This window comes from Saccopteryx bilineata, chromosome 1 (genome assembly GCF_036850765.1).
Source record: "Saccopteryx bilineata isolate mSacBil1 chromosome 1, mSacBil1_pri_phased_curated, whole genome shotgun sequence".
Classification (NCBI taxonomy): domain Eukaryota; kingdom Metazoa; phylum Chordata; class Mammalia; order Chiroptera; family Emballonuridae; genus Saccopteryx; species Saccopteryx bilineata.
This window is the reverse complement of record NC_089490.1, coordinates 282406977-282419360: the sequence shown is the minus strand read 5'-3', so window position 1 is coordinate 282419360 and position 12384 is coordinate 282406977. Positions and strand designations below refer to the sequence as shown.

Sequence of the window (12384 nt, the reverse complement as noted above, 5' to 3'; positions counted from 1 at the left end):
GCAAAACCCTGCTCTCTAGACAGAGGATCGGGTGAGGGTCAATCTTGCAAGACAGAAGGCTTTTGGACAGTAACTCTACTCTAGCCAGACAGTGCAGAAAACACTGTGGCCCCACCTCTACTCGGCCAGGAAAGACTGGGCGGGGAGCCTACATTTCCAAAGTGTATTCATGGATTGGAAGACTGAACATAGTAAAATACATTAATTCTCCCTACATGGATAAAGATATTTAATGCAATTTCTATTATCTTTTGCTTTGGATGGTGATCACAGGTACATACATGTACAGAAATGTATTGAACTATATACTTATATACCTATAATGTGTGTACTTTATTTTTTATAAGTCACACACACACACACCAACCCCAAACCCACACTCAGAGCAGCATTCTATTAGTCCCACGAATTATTTTTGTTCCCAAAATTATGTCTTAGAAATGCATCATTGAAAGGATCTTTCCTTCCAGTGATCTAATATCATTTGGATTAATGCTTGCTATACGATGCTTATCATTTATTATAAATTGTGGCAGCCGTGCGACCCATCCTGGGGCCTGTGACCATGTTTTTGTATTGTTGCACTGGATTAAAACCAACTTGGATTTCTGTCCCTTGGCAGTTCACTGAGGCATCAGTGTTCCTGGGACGTAGAGGAAGTGCCACCTCAGGGAGAGTGTCCCATGCCTGACTTGGGTTCACAGGGCAAATGTTGTCCTTTCACGCCTGCCTTACCTTCAGGATTTCAGCTAACAGAAGAAAAAAAGAATCCTGTTCTTCAAGCCCCCTAGGACAAGGTGATGTCCATGTGGGGTGGGGTTGGTGGTCTTCCCAGGTGCATGACCTTTGTTTGGCTTGTAACACTGGCACTTGGACCTGAGCGCTCCATTTTCCTCAGTCCATCTGGTCAACATTAACTTTAGGTGAACCAGCTGTTCCCTTGCACCAGTTCCACATCCATCAAGGAACAGAGCACCTTAGGCTTCTACCTAGGACGACGTGCAGCCCCGTCGACAGCTGACGGTCAGGTTTGTTCACCTGTGTCTGGGTTCTGTGAACAGTCTGCAGGAGCCTCACTGACCCGGACTTTTGCACGTTCAGCAGAGTCCCAGTCCAGAACATTCTCCCCTGCAGCACCCCTCTCCAGGCCCGAGAGGCCAACCCTTCCGCCTTGTCCTCAGCAACCTCTCTCTCTTTAATTCAATAGTGACCAATTTAAATAAAGGGCCTAAGACAAAAATCAGGCAAATATGTTTAATTTTTTAAAATAACTGATGGCAAAATAAAATATTTACATCACATCATACTGTGTAAACATTTAAGGTCTCTGTACAAAGAAATATACATGCAAAATAATGTAAAAATTTAACTGAAATAATAAAAGAAACAATACACAAATAAAAGTTGTGAGGTTACGGGTACACATCCAGTTTTGAATCCAATTTCTTTTTAAAAAGTTTCTGTACAATTTTACAAGAAACAAACAAAACCCAACAAAAGAATAAATAAAGTACATCGGAAGCTGCAAAGCTTGACCACACCACTTATGGCTCAAGACCCAGAGGTCTGGCTGGCTTGGGAAGTGGGCTTGCCTCTGTTTTTAGTGTATGTCACACAACAAAGATAAAAAGACATCCAGAAAAATTCAAGCGTGCCCAGAAGCCCCCCGTCTTTTGTGGAAGGCCCCTCACCAGTGCCAATCCTGCCACAGTGACACTGACGGGGGACGCCAGCCTCAAGGCTGCTAGTGCTTAATTGGCTTTTATTTCTTACCAAAAGCTCAAAAGTCCAGCCAATTTTTGTACAGAAAGTTGAACGTCAAAAAGTCTAAAAAGTAGTAAATGTTCAGACTGATTTTGGGAAAAAAAATAATACTTTGGCATTCTGAATAATAGCATAATAAATTTTAAAACATTACCCTATTATCCAGTTTTATATTCAGAGTATGAAATCACTTTTTACAGTCCTCAAAACTGACAAATTTCACGAAGAGTTTAGTCTCCTTGAATGGATGGCACAGGGCAATGACCACCTCCCCACCCCCCACCCCCCCACCCCCAAAACCATAAAGCTCACCGTACGAAGTATGTGCTTTTTCTATATATTTATTACAGGTACAACAGAGGTCTTCATAAATAGTTGCATAAAATGTTAAAGCCACAACATTGCACATGATATGAAATAAAACCAAAAAAACCCCAATGAGTGCATTTACAGTATTTTCATCTGACTGTATACTGCTCAACAATCTGATTGACGGCTGGGGGCGAGGCCCACCCTGATGTCCTCAGGGGGTGGGTAGAACCCTCGGACCCCAAAGGAAGCCCCAGGCAGAGGGCAGGGCGCGGAAGAAAAGGCAGGTGGGGAAAGGACAGACTGAAGGCAGGACCAGTCTTATATACAAGTAAGGCCTACATTTCATCAGAGCAAAACAAATTCATTCTATTTTTATGCAAAAGGTTGAGGTTGAATGCACGTTTCAGAAGCCCAGTCTGGTGCCCCAGAGAGATGCACGCAGACCAGGCCCCTGACAAAGCTCAGAGCCAGGTGGGCACCGAGCTCTGGAGCAGGTTGCAGGGAAGGCCGCCGCTGGGGTGTTTTCCCCAGAGGTGTCCAGTATCTGTTTTGTTCGTTAACATCAGTGGTTGAACATAGGCATTTCATTTCCTTGAATAAGTCTGGGAAAATGTTAAATTTGCAAAATTCTATTTGTGTTCGTTTAAAAAAGTTTCTTTTTATTTTTTGCAGAAACCTGAATAAAAGACTGTGACACAGCAATGCTGTCTCCGTTCTCAGAGTGCAAGAGAAGGTCCTCCACCCCAGCACGGCTGGCAGCCCGAGTCCCAGGCACCGCCGAGCACGGCTCGCTCGGAGTGCACGTTTCACACGATGAACATACGGCAGCTGAGCACTTATGTTGGTTTGTGTTTCTCTTCAAAATTCAAATTAACAGCTGATTGGCAGGTGAAAGAGAATGAGAAAGAACTTCAAGATAGGTCAAACCCTAGGCAAAAGCCTGCTCTGTAAGAAGTTTTTAATGCTACGAATCGGTCGAACATCGTTCTGGTGTTTGCGCCGCTCAATGAAGGAAGTCAGTCTGGACGTGTCGAGGACGCCCACGCCTTTGCCGTTGCCATGGCCCGCCTGCAGCCACTGCTCCTGGAGGGCCGCCGCAGCCGAGGGACGCCTGGCAGGGTCCTCCTGGAGGAGGAAGCACACGAAATCCTTGGCCTTCTGGCTCACTCCTTTAAAGTAGTCATCTGGGAAGCTAAAGTCTAGTCGGCAAATGTTCAGGCAGGTCTCTTCCACGCTGTCGTCCAGGAAGGGGGACACGCCGCTAAGAAGCACGTATGTGAGCACTCCAACACTCCACGTATCCGAGGTCAGGGAGACTGGGTTCCCGAGGATGATTTCGGGGGCTGCAAATTCGGGGTTCCCCAGTAGCTGGTGGATGTAGTAGGTCGTGTTGAGTTGGACGGCATCTCCAAAGTCAGCCAGTTTAATTGTTGGCTTGGCTGAACTCTGATCCACCAGGATGTTCTCGGGCTAGAAGAAAGGGTAAGGCGACTGTCATTCTCATCAACCCCAATCTGAAGCTTAAGCAGGATGTGCACCAGGAACCTGAGGTTGACTGGAATGAACTGTTCACGTGCAAGACAGGCTGAAACTCTTGGACATGGGTGCACGGGAGGAGGAAAAGCAGCGACCTGAGTCACTGCCGCGGTGCGGCTCGGACCAGCCCTCTTTGGAGGCTTGTGGAAAGGAGGTAACTATGCTGGTTCAGGAAGCTGGGTGCTCGCTTCCTCTCCCAGCACTTATAGCAACACTCCCCTTCCTTTCTCCATCACCACTAACCCAGCTCCACACCAACCCTGCAAAACCCACAGTACTTTCTGAAATCTCACGAAATGCATGATCTCCTATCACTGAAAGCAAACTCTTAAAAACAGAGATTGGAAATCAGTGTCCCCATCTCCCACGCTTTCAGATTTGTCACCAGTTCCCCAGGGGCACCTGACCTGGATTCAGAGGACAAGCGGAGACTGGGCCCCCAGACACCGTGGCTGAGCCATGGCCAGAGACACTGCTGTCCCGGGAGCCCCACTCACCTTTAGGTCCAGGTGTGCTATCCTGCAGTTGTGAAGGTATCGGACGGCTTCCAGAACCTCCCCCAAATACGCCCTGATCTTCCCTTCAGTGAGGCTTCCCCATCGCACCACACAGTCCAGCAGACGCCCCTGGTCAGCCCTGCAGAGGGAGGAACGTGCGCAACCGTCGTCAGGGCGCTGGCTCACTTTAAGAGACCTTTCTGGTCCAACGCAAAACAAATACACCATCTCTGTGCCCACAGTTAATGTTCCATCGGTGTTCCAGGACTCCACCTCCGCCCGCAAGCACAGCTGGATCAAGAGGGTGGCTGCTTGTTAACCTGACCGTGAGGCGCACAAGGAGGACAGGGCAGCTCAACCTTCAGAGGGGACAGGGGAGCGTCTAACTCCCGGCTGAGAGGGGATGATGCGGCATCCGCTGGGGGAGGGAATGAAGTGCTATCACTGCCCTGAGCCTTAGTTTCCTCATCTGTAAAATGGGTGATGGGAAGGAAGTCTGTACAGATGACGTAAGGAGAGGCAGACAATAAGGCGATATAGTAAGTGCTGCATGATGGTCTCCAAAGTCCTCCTGTTGTGAATTCACTTTTAATATTTAAAACCGCTTATATACAAAATAAACAAACAAATAAAAAAAAGCACTCGCTCAGAGCTGTCCTTGTGCTGGGGACTATACACCTTCTATCAATTCACTGAATCCTCTGAGCGTTTTATTCCCATCTTACAATGAGAACACTGAGGCAGAGGAGGCCTGTACTTCCCAAGGTCACACAGCACATAAGTAAAGGCTGGGACTGCAACAAGGTGATTTGGCCCTGGCCTTTTGCCCACTTTGTTTGCAAAACAGAAATCAATAGGAAGATCAGCCACTTGTCTGGTAATGAAGAGTGATCATGGAGAACTTGATAGTAATCTGTTACAAAATAAATCCTATTAACACTATGGTGAGGCTGAAACACTTAGTTGCCCAGTGGAAAAAAGTGATAGCTGAATGCAACGAAATTTGAAAAGCAGAAACAGGTTGTATAGATTTCTGATGAGGACTCCAGAACAGAGAGAGATGGGAATAGCTCTAGTGTCTAGTCATTAAGACACTAGAGCTAGAAACTAGACACTAGAGCTAGAAAGGACCAAGCCAGGTACTGAGGACCCAAGGGCCCCGGCTGCTGCTTGGTCATATTTTAGCCCAGCAATGATGGTCTGAAGTAGCGGAGATCTACAGAACGCCCAGGTCCCACGCCCACGCCCTGTGCACACGATGGTCAGCCTTGGGGAGGGCCTGCTGTCCTCCCGCCACCATCTGACAGGCTTGCTGTTCCAGAGAGAGGCTGAGCAGCCCCCATAACAACTGCGCTCCAGTGGAAGTTCGAGCTGTGCAGCCCGGGGCGGGCAGACCCCCTGGAACATCCCCTCCCCCAGGCTACTGGTGCTGCTAAGCCCTGTGGCAGCCTTGCCCTCTGAAGGCTGTGGGGTGGGGGTACTTACAAATTCTGGAAAAAAAAAAAAAAGAGAGAGAAACAGAAAATAATAACGCCCCCTAAAAAGGAGGAATAGGAATTTAACAAAGCTAAACGCTGAGACGTCTCACAGACCAGAACGTTCTAGGGGCAGGGCTTCCAGCCCCCGCACTGCTGACAGTTTGGGCCAGATGACTCCGCTGTGGGGTGTCCTGTGCCCTGCAGGTGTGAGCAGCACCCCTGGCTTCCACCCCCTGGAGGGCGGGCCTGGCACGGGGCTGAGCGGAATGCCTGAAGCATCAGACAGGGGTCTTAGCGAGCCCATCCCAGCAGCCTTGCCTTCAGAGGCCTGGAGTCCTCAGGACCTTTGGGGACCAGGCAGCAGTTTCAGGTTGGCTGAGACCGGGCAGGAGCCTGGATGGTGATGCTGGGCTCGCTGCTCCCTGCTCCCTGCTGGACAGCATATACTGAAGACTGTACACCTACATTTACAGCTGTGGTCTGACTGTAGACAGAGTTTTCAGAAGTTCTGTGAATCCTAAAATTCCGATTTCTACCCGATATAATAATAAGACACTTGAAGTTGAGGCTGCAAGTTACAAGAGAGGAGGGAAGTCGGGGAGCACGCACATTTCCAAAACTAGGACGTAGCTGGTGGGGGTCTCAAAGGTGTCAAGGAGGCCAACAAGGAGCGGGTGCTGGACGTTCTGCAGAACACCAAGCTCGTGGGTGACCTGGTCACGCTTCATCAACTTCTTGTTCACAAACTTAGTGGCCACTGCTCGTTTGGTTCCTTTCTGATCACATTTCTTAACGACAGAGAATCTGCCCCTGGAAAATAGGTTGAGACAAATTTTCAGAGGACTCCAAGTGTGTCACAGAGAAAAGACTAGGTGTGGGCGGCCTCCCGAGCCTGCTGACCCTGCCCTTCCACAGGCCCTGCTCTCCCTGGCACTCCCTGCAGGGTCCCATGCAGGTCCAAAGAAGCCTGCTTGTGTTCAGGCAGGCCACACAACTCCCTCCGACTTCTGCACGTGGCAGAAGCGACACGGTCAGACTTACGGGCCGCCTCCACCTCTCCTCCCAGGGAGAGCTTCCCTCCGCCCATGAAGAAGCTCGAGAGGGACGCCTTGGTGCCTACAGGCCAACCCACCCCCTTTCACACAGGAGAGTCTACCGCCATCCTGCCACTGTAGGGTGCGTGTGGGGGGCGGGCCCCTTGTCGCTCGTTCACGGTTTCTGGAGTGCACCCAGGACTACACCCAGGTGGCCTCTATTGCACCTCCACATGGTCTGGACGACGGGGTTTTGGAGCTCAGGTCGGAACCTGCCGCCATAATGGGATGACCCTGGGACAGGGGGCGAGGTGGGGTGGGAAATGTAAGGAGCAGAAATTATCCTGTGGCTGGGGGCAGAGTCTGGTGGGTTAAGATGGCCACACTCTCACAGGGAGGTGGAGCCTAGCTCTCCTCCCTGGAATCTGGGCTCTCCAGGGGCTGGTTCTGACCCACAGAACTCAGAGCAGGATTGCTGGTTTCTGACTCTGGGCCTTAAAGAGGCCTTGTAGCCTCTGCCACCATGTGAGGAAGTCCCATTGCGGGTGCCCCAGGTGAGCCACAGACCTGTGGGTGAGGTTGGGCATGCCTCCTGTCTGCAGAGACAAGTGGGTGAGGTTGGGCATGCCTGCTGACTGCAGAGACCTGTGGATGAGGTGTGGGCGTGCCCGCTGTCTGCAGAGACCTGTGGGTGAGGTGTGGGCGTGCCCGCTGTCTGCAGAGACCTGTGGGTGAGGTGTGGGCGTGCCCGCTGACTGCAGAGACCTGTGGGTGAGGTGTGGGTGTGCCCGCTGACTGCAGAGACCTGTGGGTGAGGTGTGGGCGTGCCCGCTGACTGCAGAGACCTGTGGGTGAGGTGTGAGCGTGCCCGCTGACTGCAGAGACCTGTGGGTGAGGTGTGGGCGTGCCCGCTGTCTGCAGAGACCTGTGGGTGAGGTGTGGGCGTGCCCGCTGTCTGCAGAGACCTGTGGGTGAGGTGTGGGCGTGCCCGCTGTCTGCAGAGACCTGTGGGTGAGGTGTGGGCGTGCCCGCTGCCTGCAGAGACCTGTGGGTGAGGTGTGGGCGTGCCCGCTGACTGCAGAGACCTGTGGGTGAGGTGTGGGTGTGCCCGCTGACTGCAGAGACCTGTGGGTGAGGTGTGGGCGTGCCCGCTGACTGCAGAGACCTGTGGGTGAGGTGTGGGCATGCCCGCTGTCTGCAGAGACCTGTGGGTGAGGTGTGGGCATGCCCGCTGACTGCAGAGATAAGTGAGTGAGGTGTGGGCGTGCCCGCTGACTGCAGAGACCTGTGGGTGAGGTGTGGGCGTGCCCGCTGACTGCAGAGACAAGTGGGTGAGGTTGGGCATGCCCGCTGACTGAGCCCAGGAGAGACCAACTGAACCACTGCCGCTCTGTGACAGCTGCCTCGTGCAGCACTGACTGACAATGACCCACCCAGCGTGGCCGGAATGTGAGAGACTGAGGCTGGGGGCAGCTTTGTAAAAGGGGCACAGCCAGCTGGTATGCTCTGACTTGCATCATGCCATGCCGGACATGATGTGAGGCGTGGGTGAGGGCTGTGCGGAGGGCAGCCAGGAGCCTGGCATCTGGGGCACTGCCGAGCCCGCTGCCTTCTCCGCTGAAGCCTTCTGTAAGCTTGGGCACAGTCCCCTGCTACTCTGCCTGCAGTGCCAGATGCAGCTGGAACCTGAGGGACACAGTCAGCCTTCCTTAACCTGGACCCGTGGAGAATGAAGTCCTATAGGAAATGGTGCAAGTGACCCTGAATTTCCCCAAGGAAGGGACAAGGCCAGTCCTATCCGAGGAGCAGAGCAGTAACTAATCCATCACACAAGTGGGTAGTTTACAGCGTGGGGTCTTAATTCTCTCTTGGAACCTGAGCTGAAAATGCCTCCGTTATTTCCTCCATATATAGTCGTGAACAGTGATCACTGGTCACATGGCAAATTCAGTGTTCACCTTCCTCGTCTACTCTCACAGTGCATTACACCTCACATGCTGCTCTCTCGAAGGGGGCTCTGGATCTCACCTGCCAAGCTCAGCCACTTCACTGTAGAAGGAGTCAAAGTTGTCTTTCCAGGTCACCATGATCCCATCACTCCCTGGACCTGCAAGGGAAGCAGTCCTGCCCTGAGCCTGGTTCACGTGGCGCGTCTTGGAGAGGAGGTCTACAGACCTGTGCTGCCCCACACACGGGCACGTGTGGCTGACGGGCACCTGTGGCCATTGCAAGGGAGATGTGCTGCACGTGCAACATGCCCACTGCACGCTGGGGCTCAGGGTGAAGAGAGGCGGGCTTGTGTGACAAATAAACACACTTCCTCCTCCCTGATTCTCCCACTTGCCTCTCCATAGCACCAGCGTATCTCCCTTAGCTTTCCCTCGTGATTTGTCAGAAATAAAACCAAAACACAAAACAACAACAAAAATAGTCATCTGTAGAATTTCTGTGATATCTTTTAAAAACTAGAACATTGGTGATTCTTTATTCTCAAATTCAAGACTGTCTTTTTTGTGCCATGATCCCCAAATCAGAATACTTCCTTTCTTGGACTTCATGAGGTTAAAATACTACTCAGGATTAAGATTTGTAGGGTAGAAGTGCTAAGATAATTCTGTTTGTTGTCTACACACAGGGCGCTCCAGACTCAATTTACCTTTCAGTTCAGATCTGAGTTTCGCTCTGGGGAGCAACCGCAGCCCCTACTGCACAGCTGGCCATAAACAAAATGGAAGTTGGAGGTCAATCAATACGTGTGGCTTACTGAGCACCTCCGTGTGTCTAGAACTACAGGGAATTTACCAAGGATTCAGCTGCCGGAGGTTCACAGTTTAGTGCAGGAGAGAGAGCAAGGCCTTGCCAGGCGGTGGCGAGAACAAGGGCTTCAAACCAGACAGACGCGGACCTCAGTGAAGTCGCCCTGAGCTCAGAACAGGGACGGGACGCACACGCAGTAACAGGGCTGTTGTGAGGGTCTGAAACGGGAGAGCCTGCGCAGCCTGGCCGCGCTTCCTCCTTTCCCTACTTCCTACTCACTGGTCCTCGCAGACCAACATAGACTGCATTCTTTCAGAGCCAGAGGTCAACTGGATAATCAGATAAAGGAGAAACTCGATACAAGAATATGTTTTTGAAAACTTAAGAGCACAGCACATACCTTGTTCCAACCCGGAGGCTCAAGTGCCTGGTGGCCTCGATCAGAGGCCTGGTCTTGTGAGATGTGCCCAGAGGCCAACCACCCCGGATACACAGCCAGAGACTGTGGTCTGCTCCTGTGGCTCTGGTTTGGAAGGCCAGCCGTGACTCCCTGTCATCCCCTTCTGGCCATGTCAGGGGTGGGGGGACCTGGACGTGAGACTCCAGTCCAGGGCTGCAGCTTACCTAGAACCCTCAGACTGGCTGAACACGAGGCTGAACCCATGTCGTTCACGGCGATGCACGTGTAGATGCCGTCGTCTTCTGTGGTCACACCGATGATCTTCAGAGCGGCCTCTCCTAAGTCACTGCCGCACAGATGAGACCACAGCTCACGTCAGAAAGGCTCAGTGCCCCCCCCCCCCCAAGATGGCAGCCCCCAACCTCTCTCCTTCGGGGTCACAGACAAGTAGGAGATCAAGTAGGAGCTCAAGTAGGACTGATGAGGAATTTCAGATGGAATTTTGAATTTTAGTTGCATACCCACATACAAAATGTTCCCTCGTGGACAGGTGTCCCAGTGTGAAAAGCAGCCATGGGACTCGATGATGTCAGTCACAGTGAAACTAGTCTGTGAGACCGACAGGTGAGTGAGCCTCTCACCTGTAGGAGATGCTGTAGTGGCCATCGCTGTTCAAGGTGTTGTGTTCAGGGCCCTTCCAGGTGATTGAGGCCTTTGGGCGTCCACAAACTCGACATCTAAGAACAACTGTCTCCCCAGTCTCACATGTGACCTCGCTCAAGGGAATGACGAATTCTGGGGGAACTGCAGGAGAAGGGAGTCAGTATCGCTGGTCCTCTGGGCTCTCCGCCCACGCCCACCGATGCTGTCCTAACAAACAAGTGGACCTCACTTGCTGCCTGAGCCCAGAGTTCCACAGAAATCCCGTTTTCCTAGGTTACCCTGGCATGTTCTGAGACACGAGCCCTGGATCTAAAACCTGTAAGACCAGAAGGACAAGATAATAGTACTCACCGTCATAAATGTGGTTGGGATTGAGAAGCTGAAAGGGAAAAAGCACAGGTGTTAACCAAAAATTCTGAGGTACAAGAGCTTTCATTCCGAGGCTACTATTATCGTTGAAAGATGAGCAGAAATACGGCTTGGTTTGCCTGAGTTTTATTCACAATTGACCACATTTTCACTCCTTTAAATGCACTTAACGCCCCCTGTTATAAGAATTTGGGTGAATGTGAACACAAGAGCACTGCTCAGACTCGGAGATGTCCGTCTTATCACCCTGCGTCTGATTCCAAGGGTCCCACTGGCAGGATGGCTAGTGTCCCGATCCAGGCTCCCCGATTCCATTAAGGGGATATTTTCTCTCTAGGCAAAACCCCACAGCTTTAAGGCAATCTGATTATACAGAGTAAAGCTGAGTGGAGCAAGGGGATTTGCTAGAGCCAACGAACCTGCGTCTCGGCACTTTATTCCCTGTGGTCAAGGGGGGAAGTCTGAGCCACAGCCACTCTGCACTGTCTGCTTCTGCGAATCTAGTCCCTGCTTCTTCTGAGAACCTAACTGTGTTCTTCATAAAAGCCAGGTGTACCCCCGGTGAGGTGTCCATGTGCAAACCTGGTTTATTAGAATACATATGTGTAGCTGTGACAGCCAGCACTGTCCCTGAGAGCCCTCTACAAAGCCCCACAGATCTGCTGGCGGAGCAGAGGGAGGCAGTGCAGCGGGTGGCACAGCCCCGCCAAGCATGCCCAGGCCCAGTCTGGAGTGCACTGTTTTCCATGATGCTCCTGGGCCAGCGCCAGCCCCTCTAGCCACCCAGGAGGACCTTGGTTCTGACACTGGTTCCTGGAGACACTCATACTCACCTTGACAGATACCTTGTTGCTGAGACCTTCACGCGATTTCCGATAACCATTCTCTAACTTGCCTTCCCGTTTGCCGTCTTTATCTTTTTTCTCAGATTTTTTCCTTAAACGGAGTGCTGTGTGCCAAGACGTTGACTTCCTAGGAGGAAATCAGCACGTTGTTAGTTACTGCATTCCAGGGTTCAGCAAATGATTCCAGAAAGTGCTGAGGACAAGCAGACTATTCAGCTTACACTGAGACAGGGTGGAGGAGAAGACTTCAATGACTGATTTCTGCCAAGAACACTTTCCTGTGATTCTCAGTAATCCAGAGATGAAACCAATACTTTCTTAAATCAAAAACACAAAGGTGCCTATGATGGTAACTTTATGTATCACCTTGACCAGACCATTGGATGCTCAGCAATTTGGCCAAACATTATTCAGGGTGTTTTCTGTATGAGTCAAATGTTTTAATCAGTGAAGCTGATTACTCTTCATGCAGTGGTGGGCCACACCCAATCAGCTGAAGGTCTGACTAGAACAAAAAGACTGGCCTCTCTGAGCAAGAGGAAAAGTCTCTTACAGAATGCCTTCCAATTTCACCTGCACTGCCGGCTCCCCTGGGTCTCCAGTTAGCTGGCCCATACCACAGATTTGGACTGGCCAACCTCCCTAATTGCATGAGCCAATTCCTTATAATAAAACTCTCTCAGACCTGGCTGGTTGGTTCAGTGGTAGAGCATTGGCCCGGCGTGTGGA

General features: G+C 51.3%; 1 protein-coding gene across 8 annotated transcripts in view; it reads right to left on the bottom strand.

Moving 5' to 3' along the window:
- Positions 1-1249: 1249 nt before the first annotated feature.
- The window catches only part of TRIO (trio Rho guanine nucleotide exchange factor), a 351333-nt gene continuing 340198 nt past the window's right edge, over positions 1250-12384 (bottom strand). For all 8 annotated transcript variants that reach the window (XM_066243803.1, XM_066243812.1, XM_066243859.1 and 5 more), the window contains 8 exons: positions 11644-11782; positions 10793-10820; positions 10420-10582; positions 10003-10124; positions 8650-8728; positions 6197-6397; positions 4110-4248; positions 1250-3546 (listed from right to left, as the gene is read on the bottom strand). In XM_066243803.1, coding sequence (XP_066099900.1) covers positions 2998-3546; positions 4110-4248; positions 6197-6397; positions 8650-8728; positions 10003-10124; positions 10420-10582; positions 10793-10820; positions 11644-11782 — 1420 coding nt within the window. In that variant the 3' untranslated portion in view covers positions 1250-2997. The remainder of the gene's footprint in view (positions 3547-4109; positions 4249-6196; positions 6398-8649; positions 8729-10002; positions 10125-10419; positions 10583-10792; positions 10821-11643; positions 11783-12384) is intronic.